Here is a 19,940-nt window from a genome sequence, read left to right as displayed (position 1 = left end):
GTCTTTCATATCCAATTATTTGAAGTGCGTGGTCATGTGGCCCTCCAATAATAGTGCTGAAAAAATGTTGGCCCCCTTTGTCATGGAAGTTGCCCATCCCTGATTATATATATATCAGTGGGGAACCGTCAGGGCCCTCTACGCCCTCTCAGAGGGCCTAAAATATTCTTAAAGCATTATATATATAATTATCCAATTTTATTTTATCTACTTACAGTTTGACATTCGACATCTAAACAATTACAAAAATATAAGCAAATAAAATATTCACCCGTGTCTATTCAATCTGTGTTGGAAGGTGAGGGGTTGAGTGGAAGCCTGTGAGCCTGTGTCTCCCCCTATCAGGACTGTGATGCCCGCTGTTCGTTTACAGAGGGCCTGGCAGTTATAATTCAGCGCAATACCAGTTTCAAATGACAGCAAAATTGACCAATCATATCTTCTCTCTTAGTGGGCGGGCTTAACTGTATGATAATTTCCGCCCGCTGTGGCGACGCTAGCTGTCGTTAGCACCATCGCTAGCTAGTTTCGATTCATCCCTTTGACGTCCTCGTGCGTGTTGTTTACATATTCCGCTTCCGAGAACCACGGAGCTGTGAACCTTATTTTGTTTGGAAACTTATTTTGCTTAAGATGTTATCTAGTACAGATATTATTGTTTATTGCGTTTTTAAAGCTGTACTGTCGTCTCAGTTTTTCTTTATTTAGTTTATTAAGAAAGGAAAAAAAAAATTTCGGGGGGGGAGGGGGGGGGGGGGTAGCGGGCCCAGGTTTAAAGGTCACGGTTCGCTACTGATATATATATATATATATATATATATATATATATATATATATATATACACACACACACACACACACACACACGGTATACGGTATGTATGTATTTATATATATACAGAGGTGTCAATTCCAGGAAGTCCTCACCAGGATTTTGCTCAAGCTTGCTAGATTTTCTTATTAGTGCAATCCAGGTACAATTAGTGGAATCAACACAATCCAGGAAGCCTGAGCAAAATCCTGGTGAGGACTTTTACTTTCTGAACCTGGAATTGACACCTCTGTATATATACGGTGTCTAGCAGATATAGGTATCTGCACCGTCCTTGATAACATTTCGTTGTTCCCAGAAAAACGGATAGATCTAAATTCCGGGTCGACACAAAGGCCCGATCGAAGTCCCCCTCGTAAACTCTGGATATCGTCCAATGATTACACTGTTTACTTTGATGGACGGTTGAATTGGTCAATGGTTACATCCGTCTTATTTTAGAAGGCGGGGTTTTGAAAGTATGTGGCGGTCGCCTGACCGGACAGGAAGTTTTTCCCCCTCATTCCGTTAGCCGACTAGCTAGTACCTTCAGAATATAGTACTGCCATATTTTAACAGCCCCTATTTAGAGATAGACAGCTGTCTAGCCGAGTCGACTGAACGCTAAGACGGCATGAAACATTAGCTGAGTACTAAAGTATTTGTAACGAACTTGTGGAGATCAAACGCTTTAGCTGTGTTGTCCGTCAGCCAGTTAGCCAGTCAGCTAACGTCCCTCCTCACAGACCCTGACTACAAACATTTCTAGATTTATTTCTCTCGGGATTTTCAGCCATGGGGAACCGGGGGATGGAGGATCTCATTCCCCTCATCAATAAACTTCAAGACGCCTTCAGCTCCATTGGGCAGAGTTGTAATCTGGATCTGCCGCAGATAGCCGTGGTCGGCGGACAAAGCGCCGGGAAAAGCTCCGTGTTGGAGAACTTTGTGGGCAGGTAAGATATCTGACGAGGAACATTAGTATCTCCATCAGGACTTCATTCAACGCAGGACGTTTGATGGAAGTGGCGTTAAGGTGTGTGGACGTGTCTGATTTGTTAAACCGAGATCCGAGACCTTCCTGGTGTCGGTGACATACTGGTAGCCGAAGGGGCGATTTTAATGTGTGTTGAGCGCTTGGTGGGCCTTCAGAGATGAGGATGCCCCGTTGGAGGTCGCTCCTTTAAAGCTACTTTACAACTGTGCAAGCGCAAGAACTGATGGAGGACAGTGCCGTGTCTCTACAGGCAGGCGGAGCTGTCTAAAAGCTGCGTGTGGTTCGTGTTGTTACAGGCTCGCTATGGCGATGCTAGACACTCCTCCACGTCCGTGGTGATGTTACGGCTGATAGACGATCCCCGAATTGCAGAAATTGCATGGAAAGGCGCATAACAAATGATCCACTCTCTCTCACTCTCTCAGAGATTTTCTCCCGCGTGGCTCAGGCATTGTGACTCGGAGGCCTCTCATCCTTCAGTTGGTAAACAGCAAAGCAGGTATACACACACACAGTCACAGACACCCATGTCAGATGACAGTGTTTCGGAGCAGTATGGCAGATTCAAATCCTCCTTCTCTTCGTCTCACTCTCGTGTTCCTTTTTTTAATTGTCCTCCCCTCTCTGTACATCCCCTCATCGCTCTGTAGAATATGCAGAGTTCCTGCACTGTAAAGGCAGAAAGTTTGTGGACTTTGATGAGGTGCGGATGGAGATTGAGGCTGAAACAGATCGCATCACGGGATCCAACAAGGGGATCTCTCCTGTTCCCATCAACCTACGGGTCTACTCACCCAACGGTATGCACACACACACTCACGAAAAATCAGTTCATCAGTTCACACCTCTCTGCCACCATGAGTCACCTGGGCAGTTTTTCCTGAAGTGCATCATCCTGTGTAGAATTAAAGATGAAGCCCGAAGGCGTTCCCTCCCAAACAAACCCACAATGCCGTGTGTTTACCCCACAATGCCGTGTGTTTACTTCACATGTTGCCTTAACTACAAAAGTGGAAAGCAAATCCTTCCTGCTTTTCATTCGGAGATGTGGGTTGTACATCAGCATTACACCACAAGCATCATCAGATGAATATGAATAAATTTCAATTAGTGCAGAATTACACAGTGCAGGTAGTGTGGTTGTCGATAATTGTGTTGTACTACAGACAGGATATGCGTTTCTATTTCTGGGTTCTGTTTTGTTTCTTACTGCAAGAAACAGTTTGATAAATGTTGTGAAATAATTTACAGAACTACAATCTCTCTCTCTCTCTCTCTTCCTGCCCTTCCCTCCCTCCTCTTGTAGTGTTGAATCTGACTCTGATTGACTTGCCTGGTATGACTAAGATAGCAGTCGGGGACCAACCTCCAGACATCGAGTTCCAGATCAGGTGATTGGTGCTGCTGTGACGTTTGAACAGAGATGGTTGTGGTGTGTTGGTTTGGGGTGGGGCATGTGTGGGTGATCTTGTCCTTGAAATTGCATGTGTACATGGGTATGAAATGTCTAATAGTAAACATATGTAAATATGTATGCACACAATTTGTTCCATTTCCACTTCTATATTCAGATTCGTGTTTCTGTGTCTTTTCTTTCTCCTCTGTTAACTTGTGTGTGTAACATTTATCCTTTGTGTTGAGTACTGTCTGTGTGTAATATCCAGTTCATGTGGAACCTCTGTCCTGTGTGTCGAGGACTCTGTGCATGTAACTTGTATAATGTATTGTGAGTTCCGTATGTGCGTAAGTGTAACCACTGTCCTTTATGTAGAGGTGTTTGCGTGTGTGTGTGTAATCTCTCTCTTCTGTGTCTTCAGAGACATGCTGCTACAGTTCATCACCAGAGAAAGCTGTCTGATTCTGGCAGTCACACCCGCCAACACAGATCTTGCCAACTCAGATGCGCTCAAAATCGCCAAAGAGGTCGATCCTCAGGGTATGCCAGGTCTTTGTGTTCTGGGCATTTTCATCAAAGGGAAACTGTTGTGTGTGGGTCATGACCTTACCTTGATTACCTTTGACCCTGCAGGTCTGCGCACTATTGGTGTGATCACCAAACTGGACCTGATGGATGAAGGCACAGATGCCAGAGAGATCCTGGAAAACAAATTGCTGCCTCTGCGTAGAGGTTGATGTCTCTCTTTCTCTCTCTCTCTCTTTCTCTCCTCTCTCTCTCTCTCTCTCTCTCTCTCTCTCTCTTTCTCTCCTCTCTCTCTCTTTCTCTCCCCTCTCTCTCTCTCTCTCTTACACACACACTCCAATTGTCTCTGTTACAGCCACCCACACTCGGCACACCACTCAACTACACACACAGCCATATCCAGACACAGCCATATCCAGATAAAGCATAGTCTCTATCATGCAGACATGATTTCTAGTGATCTTTTTCTCTCACTCTTTCTTTCGCAAACATACTTATTTGTATAGGCTACATTGGTGTGGTGAACCGGAGTCAGAAGGACATTGATGGCAGGAAGGACATCCGTGCAGCTCTGGCTGCAGAGAGGAAGTTCTTCCTGTCCCACCCAGCCTACAGACACATGGCTGAGAGGATGGGGACACCGCACCTGCAGAAAACTCTCAACCAGGTACACACACACCTGCAGAAAACTCTCAACCAGGTACACACACACCTGCAGAAAACTCTCAACCAGGTACACACACACCTGCAGAACACTCTCAACCAGGTACACACACACCTGCAGAAAACTCTCAACCAGGTACACACACACCAGCAGAACACTAAACCAGATACACACACACACCAGCAGAACACTAAACCAGATACACACACACACACCAGCAGAACACTAAACCAGATACACACACACACACCAGCAGAACACTAAACCAGATACACACACACACACACACACACACACACACACCAGCAGAACACTAAACCAGATACACACACACACACCAGCAGAACACTAAACCAGATACACACACACACCAGCAGAACACTAAACCAGATACACACACACACACACACACACACACACACCAGCAGAACACTAAACCAGATACACACACACACACCAGCAGAACACTAAACCAGATACACACACACACACCAGCAGAACACTAAACCAGATACACACACACACACACACACACACACACACACCAGCAGAACACTAAACCAGATACACACACACACACCAGCAGAACACTAAACCAGATACACACACACACACCAGCAGAACACTAAACCAGATACACACACACACCAGCAGAACACTAAACCAGATACACACACACACACACACACACACACACACACCAGCAGAACACTAAACCAGATACACACACACCCACCAGCAGAACACTAAACCAGATACACACACACACACCAGCAGAACACTAAACCAGATACACACACACACACACACACACACACACACACACACACACACACACCAGCAGAACACTAAACCAGATACACACACACACACACACACACACACACACACCAGCAGAACACTAAACCAGATACACACACACACCAGCAGAACACTAAACCAGATACACACACACACACCCACCAGCAGAACACTAAACCAGATACACACACACACACACCAGCAGAACACTAAACCAGATACACACACACACACACACACCAGCAGAACACTAAACCAGATACACACACACCAGCAGAACACTAAACCAGATAAACACACACACACACACACACACACACACACACACCAGCAGAACACTAAACCAGATACACACACACACACCAGCAGAACACTAAACCAGATACACACACACACACACACACACACACCAGCAGAACACTAAACCAGATACACACACACACACCAGCAGAACACTAAACCAGATACACACACACACACCAGCAGAACACTAAACCAGATACACACACACACACACACACACACACACACACCAGCAGAACACTAAACCAGATACACACACACACACACCAGCAGAAAACCAAACCAGGTAAACACACACACCTGAAGAAAACTACCAGGTACACACACACATCTGTATAAAACTAAACCAGGTGTACACACGCACACACACCCCACCTACAGAAACCCACATGTTCAAACACACAGGTTCTGTTAAATTTTGCTCTAACAGTGTTTTTTTTCCTTTTTTGCAGCAACTGACCAACCACATCCGGGACACTCTGCCCGGCCTGCGTAGCAAACTCCAAAGTCAACTGCTCTCACTGGAGAAGGAGGTGGAGGAGTACAAGAACTTCAAACCAGACGACCCCACCCGCAAGACCAAAGCCCTGCTGCAGTGAGTGTGTGCACACACACACACACACACACACACACACCAACCAGGTAACCCTCACTACACAATCCACCCACAAGACCAAAGCCCTGCTGCAGTCAGTGTGTGTATGCACATGTGTCCCAGTCTTTGCAGTAGAAATAGTACCCATTATGTATCTAATTAAATCATAGTAGCTTTAGTCACTTTTGCCAAGTGATGACAGGCTGTGAATCTGCTCTTGTGTGTGCGTGCGTGTGTGTGTGTGTGTGTGTGTGTAGGATGGTGCAGCAGTTTGGGGTTGACTTTGAGAAGCGTATTGAGGGCTCAGGTGATCAGGTGGACACTCTAGAACTTTCTGGAGGAGCTCGGATCAACCGCATCTTCCACGAGCGTTTCCCATTCGAGCTCGTAAAGGTAACTGTTACTTGGGTAACAAAAAGGATGTAGTTGTTAGGAAAACCATATCAATTGGCGGCTATTCAGTCAAGATGCAAAGAAGGGCATCAGAAATATCATGTTTAAGATCTTTCCCTTGTAGAGTTTTTACTTTTTTAACCTGCTAATTGAATTGTTTGTATGACCTGAGTTGTACAGTGTTTGACGTTTTTTGAAGTCGTACAATGAGACATCGGAGGTTTCAGCAGGGTGTATAACGTCTGTTTTAGATGGAGTTTGATGAGAAGGAGTTGCGGAGGGAGATCAGCTATGCTATTAAGAACATACATGGCGTGAGGCAAGTCCACACCAGCACAGTGTACACAGACTTACTGATATACAGATACAATCACATGCTTTTAAACACAAGCACTACTGCAAACACCACATGCTTCTCAATACAACCATGTTTAAGTTTGATTTAATCTTAGTTTAGGTCTGTACCTTCATATATGTTCTAACATCATTTATTATGTGGGCTGTTCAGTAGTTATAATATAGGAACAGTTATGTGGGCTGTTCAGTAGTTATAATATAGGAACAGTTATGTGGGCTGTTCAGTAGTTATAATATAGGAACAGTTATGTGGGCTGTTCAGTAGTTTCCTGTCCTGGATGTACTGAGTGCCTTCTTTGTCTGTACATGCATTTATATGCTGCTAAATGTCAAGTAGTCACTAGAAACCACTTGCATTGCCCTGTCTAGTCTCATTCTTCATTATTGTAATCATTTGAACCTTTATTTCCTTTTTTGTTTTCTTTTCCATCATTTTACCTCTTCTCTCTGCTTTCTTTATTCTTCTCTCCATGTGTGTCTCTTCGCATCACACATGTACGTGTGTGTGTGTGTGTGTGTGTGTGCGCGCACTCTCCTCTTCCCTCTGCTCGCGTTCGTCCAGGACGGGCTTGTTCACCCCTGACCTGGCGTTTGAGGCCATAGTGAAAAAGCAGATCATTAAACTGAAGGAGCCCTGTCTCAAATGCATTGATCTGGTCATCCAGGAGCTCATCAGCACGGTCAGGCAGTGCACCAATAAGGTACTGCATGCGGCAGTAGCTCCTCCAGACCACAGGCGGGCGCTGCAGCAGAATGGGCAGGCAAAGGGAGTCAGTCTGCTCTGCCTCTGTGTGCAACAGGAAGAGCTGTTTAGAGGGGTTTATGTTTACTGAGGTGGTGAGCGTTATGATGAGTGTTGCCGAACCAACATGAAAGCTCACGAAACTCAGACTGTTCAGTTCATTGCGGAAGATCCAGAGTGGTTCTTGAAATGTACTCAGGTTTTTCTTGCTAAGGAAAGCGTTACCAGTCTTCTCCCCAACTGGCTTCACACTGCATGCATTCCCTCTCCAGTCATGACATAAAATATGAGTCTTTATATCCAAGTACATAAACACCCCGGTAACTTGGTGGGTTAGAACCACTCAGAACCCTGGATGTCGAGTGAAACTCTTCCTGGCATGGAGGCACACAGACCACTCACCTTTTCCTGTGCCGTGCATGAGTGGGCATGACGGGGCCCAGAGCCTGTGCAGTGCCACATCCTGGCACTGGGTCCCAGTGAGAAACAAGACCTTGTTTTATACACTCACACACACGGGAATGGTCCAGGGGTTAAGGCTGGTTACACGCCGAGTACGAGCGTGGTTCTGGTTTATACGTGGTATTCACTGCATTGATTAATTTGATAAACCGTCAGCTTTCTCCGCAAGACCTGCTCTACCTTCTGTGACTAATATGTGTGAGATCTGGGGTATCTCGGATCTTTTCTGGCAGGAGACGGTGTTAAGGATGAAAATTTAACTAAGTGATCTCTCCTCTTTTTCTTTTTTTCTATCCCTCTTAATCATTTATTTCATATATGACATTCCTTCCTGAGCCTCTCCATTTACCCACTGCTAAACAAAAACAAAACCCAATCTTTCCGTCTGCCCCTCCCCTCACTCTCCCATGATGCCTCAGGACGGGCTTGTTCACCCCTGACCTGGCGTTTGAGGCCATAGTGAAAAAGCAGATCATTAAACTGAAGGAGCCCTGTCTCAAATGCGTGGACCTGGTTGTGTCGGAGCTCTCCGCCCTCGTCCACAAGAGTACTGAGAAGGTAAAGGGTGAAGGGGGGACAGGGGGGCGAGATGGAGTCAGAGATGGAGGCAGAGATGGAACCGGAGAGTCTCACCTCTACCATTAGGTGTTGTGGATAGGTAGGTAGCTAGGTAACAAGTTAACACTGGTGTTTGTATGTAGTTCTAAAGAGAGAAAATTAGTAACACTGGTTATTTTAATTCTAGAGGGAGGTAATGAGTAACACTGGTGTTTGTAGTTCTAGAGGGAGATATTGAATAATACTGGTGTTTGTAGTTCTAGAGGGAGGTAATGAATAATACTGGTGTTTGTAGTTCTAGAGGGAGGTAATGGGTAACACTGGTGTTTGTAGTTCTAGAGGGAGGTATTGAATAACACTGGTGTTTGTAGTTCTAGGGGGAGGTAATGAGTAACACTGGTGTTTGTAGTTCTAGAGGGAGGTAATAAATAATACTGGTGTTTGTAGTTCTAGGGGGAGGTAATGAGTAACACTGGTGTTTGTAGTTCTAGAGGGAGGTAATGAATAACACTGGTGTTTGTAGTTCTAGAGGGAGGTAATGGGTAACACCGGTGTTTGTAGTTCTAGAGGGAGGTAATGAATAATACTGGTGTTTGTAGTTCTAGAGGGAGGTAATGAGTAACACTGGTGTTTGTAGTTCTAGAGGGAGATATTGAATAATACTGGTGTTTGTAGTTCTAGAGGGAGGTAATGAGTAACACTGGTGTTTGTAGTTCTAGAGGGAGGTAATGGGTAACACTGGTGTTTGTAGTTCTAGAGGGAGGTAATGAATAATACTGGTGTTTGTAGTTCTAGAGGGAGGTAATGAGTAACACTGGTGTTTGTAGTTCTAGAGGGAGATATTGAATAATACTGGTGTTTGTAGTTCTAGAGGGAGGTAATGGGTAACACTGGTGTTTGTAGTTCTAGAGGGAGGTAATGAATAATACTGGTGTTTGTAGTTCTAGAGGGAGGTAATGAGTAACACTGGTGTTTGTAGTTCTAGAGGGAGATAATGAATAATACTGGTGTTTGTAGTTCTAGAGGGAGGTAATGAGTAACACTGGTGTTTGTAGTTCTAGAGGGAGGTAATGAGTAACACTGGTGTTTGTAGTTCTAGAGGGAGGTAATGAGTAACACTGGTGTTTGTAGTTCTAGAGGGAGGTAATGGGTAACACTGGTGTTTGTAGTTCTAGAGGGAGGTAATGGGTAACACTGGTGTTTGTAGTTCTAGAGGGAGGTAATGGGTAACACTTGTGTTTGTAGTTCTAGAGGGAGATATTGAATAACACTGGTGTTTGTAGTTCTAGAGGGAGGTAATGAATAATACTGGTGTTTGTAGTTCTAGAGGGAGGTAATGAGTAACACTGGTGTTTGCATGTAGTTTTAGAGAGAGGTGTTTTTCCCACAGCCTATGTGTGAGTGCTGTTGTCTGTTGCTTGTGTGAGCCACATCTGTGGCCCCACTCACAGCATTACCCCCCCCTACCTCATCCAAAACACGCCTCCTGTCATGAACATCCAATCAAAAGAGCTTAATCCCTGATAACCAACGTTAACACTGTCCAATCAATTGTCAATTTCTTTTTTTATATATACTGCTGATTGCCCTTTCTCTTTGTCCAGACAGATCACAAATGACTCTGTACCCAATGAGATCAGCCCAGGTCCTCCCTTAACGCTCTAGACTTAATGATGTAAAGTCCCCATTTCTCCTCCCCAATGTAATCCACCTAAACCCTGCCCCCTTATTTACATTAGACTGAATTGTAGTGCCCTTTTTCACTGTAAAAAAATGTATAATACTTCCATTAGATATAGAGACACTTCACTTTCTAAATGTTTTTCTATTTTCTAAATGTTTTAAGTAAAATTTCCAGAGAGCCAACAACTCTCCTAATGACCGTTTTCATAGACGAAAAGCCATTTTTGTTATTCCCTACCTGTCATTACCTGCCGCTGTCCTTAAATACCTGTTTGGGCATACCTGACTCCTAAATCACCTGCACGAACACACCTAATCCTCCCTTTTGATTCATCTGGGAACTTCTAAACTGCCTGCATGGACTCACCTGTTCACTTGCATGTACACACCAGCTGGGTGACTGACTTGCTTCATTGTGATATTTTGTCATTTTGTGTTCATGCTAGTGCTGTGCAGTTAGTTGTCCATTTATCCCAGCAGTACAGACCAGTGTGAGGGGGTTCGCAACATTGAGATCACCAACCTCCATGCTGCCCTAATTGCTTGTTTAAAATGCATCTTTAAAAGTGTGTACATAACAGTTGAACGTTTGGTAGAAGGTCTGTGTGTGCGTAGCTGTGTGTGTTGCTGAATGCTGTTTAGTCCTGCAGTTGCATTTGTGCATTTCCCTAGTTGAGCTCCTACCCGCGCCTGAGGGAGGAGACGGAGAGGATAGTCACAACCTACATCAGAGAGACGGACAGCAAGACCAAAGACCAGGTGAGACGCCATGTCTACACGCACTGACATGGCAGTTCAGACCCTCTGAATTGATACTGTTGGTGAAAAGTCATCATACGCCAGGTGCTGTGTGGGTCTTCCTAATAAAAGTGACTGTATTTCTGTCATTTCAAATCCTGCCGATCTACTACACTAGAGTTGTGCAACGTTATGCTTGCTGTGAATGTGATGGTGCTTTGATTTAAGGGGTGTGTGTTTGCTTGTGTGTGTGTATTAGGTTATGTTGTTGATCGACATTGAGCTCTCGTACATCAACACTAATCATGAGGACTTCATTGGTTTTGCCAAGTGAGTGGCCTCAGACATCACTGATCACCTTTGACCCTAAAGTTATGGAACTTGTAAAGCAACAGTAACAGTGCTGCGTTCAGTCTGGTGTGGGCATGTGTAATGTGCGATTCTTTACTTTGAGCAGTGCCCAGCAGAGTTCTAAAGTGAACAAGAAGAGGGCCATGCCAAACCAGGTACTACATGTGTTTACATTTACACTTTACACTCAATTTTATGTTCCATTTACATATGTGCACTTTCACCTTTAAATGTGGGTGTGTCCAGCCTATGCATTTGCTAAACACAAAACAATAACATTACTTTGTGTAATCTCCAGTTTGTAAATCTCTTGGGAGTATACCTCTTATGACCTATAAATTAGGAATAACCTACATTCAATAATTAAAATAATGATAACCAATTCAGTCACCTCTGTCTTTGTGTAGGTGATCAGAAGAGGTTGGCTGACCATCAACATTAGCATAATGAAGGGCGGGTCTAAAGACTATTGGTTCGTCCTCAGTGCTGAGTCTCTGTCCTGGTACAAGGATGAAGAGGTGAGTGCATCTCATTGGCCTGCCTGAGAATGATGACCCAGGGAAAGTATCGAAAGTGTCAAGAAAGGTTATTAATTAGGTTGTGTGTGTGTGTGTGTATCAGGAGAAAGAGAAGAAGTACATGCTCCCTCTGGATAACCTGAAGATCAGAGATGTGGAGAAGGGCTTCATGTCCACTAAACATACCTTCGCCATTTTCAACACTGAGCAGAGGTGGGGAGTGTAAGCTGTTACCTTGCTTGATGCTATCAGAACAGACGTGTGTGTGTGTCGGTGTGTCGGTTAGCAGGTGCTGTTACCCAGAATTAATTACGAAAGAGCTTCAGTCTTCGACCAGAAGCTCAGATTAGACCAGAAATCTCTTTAATCAAGATGCTGGCAGAACTAAGCATCACTGCTGAAACAGCATTGAGACACTATGCAGTGCTACACATTGAGACACTATGCAGTGCTACACATTGAGACACTATGCAGTGCTACGCATTGCTGTTGAATACAACACAGTTTGAGCGCTGCTACAGTTTGAGCATGACTGGTCAAGAACTAATGTACAGTCTTCTTTTGTGTGTGTGGTGAAACAGGAATGTGTATAAGGACTTGCGTCAGATTGAGTTGGCCTGTGACTCCCAAGAGGATGTGGACAGCTGGAAAGCCTCCTTCCTGCGAGCAGGAGTGTATCCTGAGAAAGACCAGGTACCTGGGGGAGTGTTGGGCTACATTTGTAAACGCACACTCCTCTTTCTATAGGCACAACATAACACAACAAGAACACGTTCTTAGACACCAATAACTTCATCACAACTTCATGCTATTAGCTAACCAATTACCTAGCTAGCTGTCTTATCAAACTGAAAAGAACTTGAACCCAAGATGTTCTTTTACTTGTCAAATGGCAAATCAGTTTTTAACACAGCGAAATGTAAAAAAAAAAAAAAAAAAAAAAAAACGTTGTACTGCAGCCCACCACTAGAGGATATCAGACACATAACGTCTTCACGTTTCATTGCTGTTGTCCAGTTCAGTTTTGTATATACAGTCTATAGTGTGATGTAAGAGACTTTTCAGGCGCGTTGTCTGTCAAACACAAGAAGCATTTGTTGTGTGTGTAGCCTGGAATGGAACTGTTGTCTCACCTCTCTCATCGCTTTCTCATTTATATCTCATAACTCCATAAGAAGCACTAACTTTCCTCATTAGCTGGTGCATGTGTCAGTATTTTGAGCCCTGTGTCGTGGTTCGTGTGGGGGTGGTCTGTGTCGTGGTTCGTGTGGGGGTGGTCTGTGTCGTGGTTCGTGTGGGGGTGGTCTGTGTCGTGGTTCGTGTGGGGGTGGTCTGTGTCGTGGTTCGTGTGGGGGTGGTCTGTGTCGTGGTTCATGTGGGGGTGGTCTGTGTCGTGGTTCGTGTGGGGGTGGTCTGTGTCGTGGTTCGTGTGGGGGTGGTCTGTGTCGTGGTTCGTGTGGGGGTGGTCTGTGTCGTGGTTCGTGTGGGGGTGGTCTGTGTCGTGGTTCGTGTGGGGGTGGTCTGTGTCGTGGTTCGTGTTGGGGTGGTCTGTGTCGTGGTTCGTGTGGGGGTGGTCTGTGTCGTGGTTCGTGTGGGGGTGGTCTGTGTCGTGGTTCGTGTGGGGGTGGTCTGTGTCGTGGTTCGTGTGGGGGTGGTCTGTGTCGTGGTTCGTGTGGGGGTGGTCTGTGTCGTGGTTCGTGTGGGGGTGGTCTGTGTCGTGGTTCGTGTGGGGGTGGTCTGTGTCGTGGTTCGTGTGGGGGTGGTCTGTCGTGGTTCGTGTGGGGGTGGTCTGTGTCGTGGTTCGTGTGGGGGTGGTCTGTGTCGTGGTTCGTGTGGGGGTGGTCTGTGTCGTGGTTCGTGTGGGGGTGGTCTGTGTCGTGGTTCATGTGGGGGTGGTCTGTGTCTCAGGTGGAGAACGAGGAGGGTGCTCCGGCCGACACCTTCTCCATGGACCCCCAGCTGGAGCGGCAGGTGGAGACCATCCGTAACCTGGTAGACTCCTACATCAGCATCGTCAACAAGAGCATACGTGACCTCATGCCCAAAACCATCATGCACCTCATGATCAACAGTGTGAGTCTCTATCTATCTATCTATCTATCTATCTATCTATCTATCTATCTATCTATCTATCTATCTATCTATCTCTCTCTCTCTCTCTCTCTCTCTCTCTCTCTCTCTCTCTCTCTCTCTCTCTCTCTCTCTCTAAAGCAGTGTTATCATTCAACATGAATAAATCATTGAAAAATATGAACAATTCTAATTATGATGAACTTGAACATGAATTTAAAGTTGAAGAAATGAAAAGAAAGGAAAGCAAATAAATAACAAAATTATTTATCTATCTATCTATCTATCTCTCTATCTATCTATCTCTCTATCTATATCTATCTATCTCTCTATATCTATCTCTCTATCTCTATCTATTTCTCCATCTATCTCTCTCTATCTATCTATCTCTCTCTATCTAATTCAATTCAATTCAAGGTGCTTTATTGGCATGACAAATATTGCTTCATTTGTATTGCCAAAGCCTGAACACTTACAATACTAGTAACACTGAACACTTACAATACTAGTAACACTAGATAAAAGTGTAAACAAAATCAGAAGTTGAAATCAAATAATACACACATAAGGGGGTAAGAAGGGGAACCACATGTATATTTACATACATCAAAGACATGGATTTAGTGTGTGTGTGTGTGTGTGTGTGTGTGTGTGCGCGTGTGTGTGTGTGTGTGAGATCACTCACTGTCCCTCTCACGGTGGCAGGTCATGACGTATTGTGGTGTGTGTGTGTGTGTATGTGGCCATGACGTATTGTGCTGCGAGTGTGCAGCAGTCTCTGTGCTCTCCTAGTAGGTAGGGGAGTTTCTCTAGATCAGATAGGCTGTTGAATGTGGGGTGTTTCTTGATGAATTTTATGTAGAATTTGTTTCGAATATCAGTGGATTTTTGGCATTCTGTCAGGAAATGTAGCTCTGTTTCAATTTTACTCATCTTGCACTGCTGGCAAGTTCTGTTTTCCTGGGGCACCCAGGATCTTCTGTGCCTGCCAGTCTCTATAGCCAGGTTGTGCTGGCTGAGTCTGTACCTCGTCAGGGTGGTTCTCAGTTTCAGATCAGTCACTGTGCTCAGGTACTCTGCCACAGTGTACTGTCTCTTTAGAGCCAGATAACATTGAATTCTACTTTGTGATTTTGTCTGATTTTCCCAGTGTTCTGTGTATGTTTCTCTCAGATTAGCTGTAATTTGGTTGGTTCTGATCTCTCTCTCCCCCTCCAGGCTAAGGAGTTCATCCACTCAGAGTTGCTGGCTTATCTCTACTCTTCTGCGGATCAGAACAGTCTGATGGAGGAGTCAGCAGACCAGGCCCAGCGTCGTGAGGAGATGCTGCGCATGTACCATGCGCTCAGAGAGGCGCTGCACCTCATCGGAGACATCAGCACCTCCACCGTCTCCACCCCACTGCCTCCACCTGTAGATGACACCTGGCTACACAGAGAGCCCAGGTAACAGACATGCATTTCAAGAGTATTCAGACCACTTTGTGTGTTGTGGATTTGATTTGTATCGAAATAATTGCCACTTTTATGCTTCAGTTAATTAATTTTGTTTGCAAACACAGATTTGGATTCAGTCAGCATCTTACTATCTCTCATAGTCATACTATCATTATATAATGATAGTATGACTATATCATTATATGATATAATTTATATGATTATATCATTATATAATCTCTCTTTCTCTATTTCTCTCTCCCTGTCTCTATCTCTGTCAGTCCTCCTGCTCAGCACAAACCTGCTCCAGCTTCAGCGCCCCCACCTGGACGTCCACCTGCAGTGCGGGGCCCCACTACAGGCCCACCTCCTGTCAACCCAACCCCTTCTTTTGTAGCCCCACCCATCCCTTCCCGTCCTGGGCTGCCTCTTGTTAATGCAAATGCCTATGGGGGCGGGACTTTGGATCCATTGTCCGTCCCCCCACCTCAGATCCCCTCCCGGCCCACCAGGGTGCCGCCCTCCCTCCCACCTGGCATACCCAGGTAGGACCTCCATATCTACAAAGCCTCCACACCTACCATACATACCATACCCACCAATAAAAGTCTGGGCCAATAAAAATCCAGAGGAGGGAAGTTCACTTCACCCATGTGAAAAATATTGAGTGAGTTCACTGTGGCTGCTGCTTAAGACTGCAAAATAAAAAAATGAAGGTGACGCACATAAGCTGAGTGTATATGAGCAGGAATCCTGATGAGAACAGAGGAGATGATACTGAGAGGAGAGATGAGAACAGAGGAGATGATACTGAGAGGAGAGATGATGAGAACAGAGGAGATGATACTGAGAGGAGAGATGATGAGAACAGAGGAGATGATACTGAGAGGAGAGATGAGAACAGAGGAGATGATACTGAGAGGAGAGATGATGAGAACAGAGGAGATGATACTGAGAGGAGAGATGATGAGAACAGAGGAGATGATACTGAGAGGAGAGATGATGAGAACAGAGGAGATGATACCTGAGAGGAGAGATGAGAACAGAGGAGATGATACCTGAGAGGAGAGATGATGAGAACAGAGGAGATGATACTGAGAGAAGAGATGAGAACAGAGGAGATGATACTGAGAGGAGAGATGAGAACAGAGGAGATGATACTGAGAGGAGAGATGATGAGAACAGAGATGATACTGAGAGGAGAGATGATGAGAACAGAGGAGATGATACTGAGAGGAGAGATGATGAGAACAGAGGAGATGATACTGAGAGGAGAGATGAGAACAGAGGAGATGATACCTGAGAGGAGAGATGATGAGAACAGAGGAGATGATACCTGAGAGGAGAGATGAGAACAGAGGAGATGATACCTGAGAGGAGAGATGAGAACAGAGGAGATGATACTGAGAGGAGAGATGAGAACAGAGGAGATGATACTGAGAGGAGAGATGAGAACAGAGGAGATGATACTGAGAGGAGAGATGAGAACAGAGGAGATGATACTGAGAGGAGAGATGAGAACAGAGGAGATGATACCTGAGAGGAGAGATGAGAACAGAGGAGATGATACCTGAGAGGAGAGATGATGAGAACAGAGGAGATGATACTGAGAGGAGAGATGAGAACAGAGGAGATGATACTGAGAGGAGAGATGAGAACAGAGGAGATGATACTGAGAGGAGAGATGAGAACAGAGGAGATGATACTGAGAGGAGAGATGAGAACAGAGGAGATGATACTGAGAGGAGAGATGAGAACAGAGGAGATGATACCTGAGAGGAGAGATGAGAACAGAGGAGATGATACCTGAGAGGAGAGATGATGAGAACAGAGGAGATGATACTGAGAGGAGAGATGAGAACAGAGGAGATGATACTGAGAGGAGAGATGAGAACAGAGGAGATGATACTGAGAGGAGAGATGAGAACAGAGGAGATGATACCTGAGAGGAGAGATGAGAACAGAGGAGATGATACTGAGAGGAGAGATGATGAGAACAGAGGAGATGATACCTGAGAGGAGAGATGAGAACAGAGGAGATGATACCTGAGAGGAGAGATGATGAGAACAGAGGAGATGATACTGAGAGGAGAGATGAGAACAGAGGAGATGATACTGAGAGGAGAGATGAGAACAGAGGAGATGATACTGAGAGGAGAGATGATGAGAACAGAGGAGATGATACTGAGAGGAGAGATGAGAACAGAGGAGATGATACTGAGAGGAGAGATGAGAACAGAGGAGATGATACTGAGTGGAGAGGTGAGGACACAAGAACCACTCATGAATAAGAGGGAGAGGCAGGGACCAACTTCACAACCCCAACCCCCCCCCCCCCCCCCCCCCCCCCATTCATTCTGCTGTCTAAATGTATTTTCTCCCCCTTCCCCCATCTGTCTTTCTCTCTCTCTCTCCGTCTAGCAGAAGACCTCCAGCAGCTCCTAACAGGCCCACTATTATCCGCCCCTCTGAGCCATCTCTGCTGGACTAGAGGAAATGCACACAAAAGCGAATGGCGTGGGCATGTATGTTCTCATTATAACGGGCACAGGCAGCAGTGTGTTTGCTCATCTGTACACTGATGAGACGTGTAGCCCATAGGTTGCCATGCTGAGAAACATGTAGATTATCTGGTAAACGGACTGTATTAGTCATAAACTTATTTGATCGATCCATTACTAAATACATTTTCATATTGTCAAGTACTAAAAAGTGATCAAAACCTATTTAAATATTTTAAAATATCTGACAGGGAGTGATGGATGGAGAAGGGAGAACAGTAATCAGCATTATGATTATATCATTATAACTAATGAAGAGTGTTTAGAAGATCAATGAGAGGGACATGGCTCCCTGCTTAAATGATTGAACAGTATGAAATAATATACGTATATTTTCTTTACTTTCTTCTTGACTAATATTTGAAGATCAGCCTCTTTAGATATTTGCATAATCATTTTCACCTTGTAGCGATTTTTAGTCCATTTCATAGCAGACATGTGCCCTGTTGACTAATCACTGTGCCCTGTATGTGGATTGATGACCCATCTACGTGCCTTACACACTGATTTAATGACTAATCTCTGTGCCAAGTAGACTGATTAATGACTGATCCCTGTGCCTTACAGATGGAATAATGACTTATCCTTGTCAAACAGGGACTAATGTCTCTTCCCTGTGCCTTACAGATGGAATTCCAACAATTCCATCTCTATATGCATTCACATGCAAGTGAACAAATTCATTTCAATTCAAACTAACCAAAGCCCTATACCAGAAATTACTAGAACACTATGCTAATACTTTTTGTTAATATTAGCCTAATTTTGTAGCCAAAGCTTTGATATGCCACTACACTATACCACACTAATTGAAATGTTTTATTTCTTTAAGCATAACACTCCATTTTTGTTTTTTACTTTCCAAATGTGCTTTGTAAATGTATTTTACGATCTGATGTGTATGTACATATTTATAACACTTTGATACATCTTACACCTAAATCTATGCAGGTATTTAGATATACACACACACAATGGATTGAGTTTGTGTTAAAACATTTGCATCTAGTTAATAGTGCCTTACACACCCTGGAGAGGGATGTTTAACTTGGCACTGATCTGCCATTGTGCTGAAGTCCACTACCCCAAAATCCAGGCCCTGAGGGTTGTTCCCTCTCTCTGCTGAAGTACACTACCCCAAAATCCAGGCCCTGAGGGTTGTTCCCTCTCTGCTGAAGTCCACTACCCCAAAATCCAGGCCCTGGGGGTTGTTCCCTCTCTCTGCTGAAGTACACTACCCCAAAATCCAGGCCCTGAGGGTTGTTCCCTCTCTCTGCTGAAGTCCACTACCCCAAAATCCAGGCCCTGGGGGTTGCTCTCTCCCTTTGACTTGTGGGTTCAAACCATTTTGCTTAATATTTGTGCCTTAGTCTGTTGTGCAATTAATGATGCAGGTACATTAGGTCATTGGCCCTGTAGCTCAACTCTCATATCTTGGCCATAGCCAAGAGCTTGTGAAATGTGGCTGTAATTTGAGTCTTTTCACTCTATTTTAACTTATTGGCTTGTTTGCATCTACAGAAATGCATATCTTGTCACTCTTCGTGTATTCCACAGTGTAATCACTTTCCCCATCTCTATAGCATCCACCCCGGCCCACGGTGGCCATTCTTCCTGGGGGAAGTGAGGGTAGGGGTTGGGTTTTGTTTTGTTTTTCAGCTGATGTCTGGTGATGTATGTTAAGTGTTTCTGTTAATAGCTCCTCACCTTGTGAACGGTGCAGATCAATATAATTGGAGATGGGGAGGAAAAAAAATAAATGAGGGAAATAAAGTTTGCGGTCATCTGTTTCTTCTGTTCGTGGATTATTCTTGACATGTTCGTTTTCCTGCATTTTTTGTAACGTTTAGCCCTAAATGCCTAATTACTGTAGATGCTATATTGCATTTATAACTCAAAATGCACACAAAAAACTAACTGAGCATCATTAGTATGTAATGAATTAGAATAGCCACAAGCAGCTGCCAGCAGCCAGAACG

At 44.6% G+C, this 19,940-nt stretch overlaps 2 protein-coding genes across 4 annotated transcripts in view; one reads left to right on the top strand and one right to left on the bottom strand.

Moving 5' to 3' along the window:
- Nucleotides 1-19,940, bottom strand: part of LOC143486076 (NACHT, LRR and PYD domains-containing protein 3-like) — a 322,134-nt gene that overhangs the window by 145,653 nt on the left and 156,541 nt on the right. The window lies entirely within an intron of this gene.
- On the top strand, nucleotides 1,297-19,752 carry LOC143486060 (dynamin-2-like). Of its 3 annotated transcripts, none has more exons than XM_076985848.1 (21): nucleotides 1,297-1,767; nucleotides 2,234-2,307; nucleotides 2,459-2,608; nucleotides 3,115-3,199; nucleotides 3,626-3,744; nucleotides 3,838-3,936; nucleotides 4,236-4,396; nucleotides 5,950-6,092; nucleotides 6,350-6,485; nucleotides 6,737-6,804; nucleotides 8,466-8,604; nucleotides 10,960-11,046; nucleotides 11,285-11,355; nucleotides 11,483-11,531; nucleotides 11,784-11,894; nucleotides 11,998-12,107; nucleotides 12,476-12,587; nucleotides 13,803-13,967; nucleotides 15,183-15,409; nucleotides 15,682-15,945; nucleotides 17,822-19,752. In XM_076985848.1, the coding sequence occupies exons 1-21, from the start codon at nucleotides 1,607-1,609 to the stop codon at nucleotides 17,889-17,891; spliced, it is 2,601 nt and encodes an 866-aa protein (XP_076841963.1). In that variant the 5' UTR covers nucleotides 1,297-1,606; the 3' UTR covers nucleotides 17,892-19,752. The 3 variants fall into 3 exon arrangements, with proteins under 3 accessions (XP_076841963.1, XP_076841962.1, XP_076841961.1); XM_076985847.1 differs by lacking the exon at nucleotides 8,466-8,604 and adding an exon at nucleotides 7,405-7,543 and having other exon boundaries at nucleotides 1,298-1,767; nucleotides 17,825-19,752; XM_076985846.1 differs by lacking the exon at nucleotides 8,466-8,604 and adding an exon at nucleotides 7,405-7,543 and having other exon boundaries at nucleotides 1,298-1,767.

This window comes from Brachyhypopomus gauderio, unplaced genomic scaffold (assembly GCF_052324685.1).
Source record: "Brachyhypopomus gauderio isolate BG-103 unplaced genomic scaffold, BGAUD_0.2 sc44, whole genome shotgun sequence".
Taxonomy (NCBI): Eukaryota; Metazoa; Chordata; class Actinopteri; order Gymnotiformes; family Hypopomidae; genus Brachyhypopomus; species Brachyhypopomus gauderio.
The sequence above is the reverse complement of the archived record's forward strand: the minus strand, read 5'-3'. Positions and strand labels throughout refer to the sequence as shown.

What these genes read in the sequence shown, in the direction of transcription:
- LOC143486060 (XM_076985848.1), top strand. Translation starts at nt 1,607, where the DNA reads ATGGGGAACCGGGGGATGGAGGATCTCATTCCCCTCATCAATAAACTT. An exon ending in GTTGGTAAACAGCAAAGCAG is followed by an intron (nt 2,308 to 2,458) that starts GTATACACACAC and finishes ATCGCTCTGTAG; the next exon opens with AATATGCAGAGTTCCTGCAC. An exon ending in ATTTTCAACACTGAGCAGAG is followed by an intron (nt 12,108 to 12,475) that starts GTGGGGAGTGTA and finishes GTGGTGAAACAG; the next exon opens with GAATGTGTATAAGGACTTGC.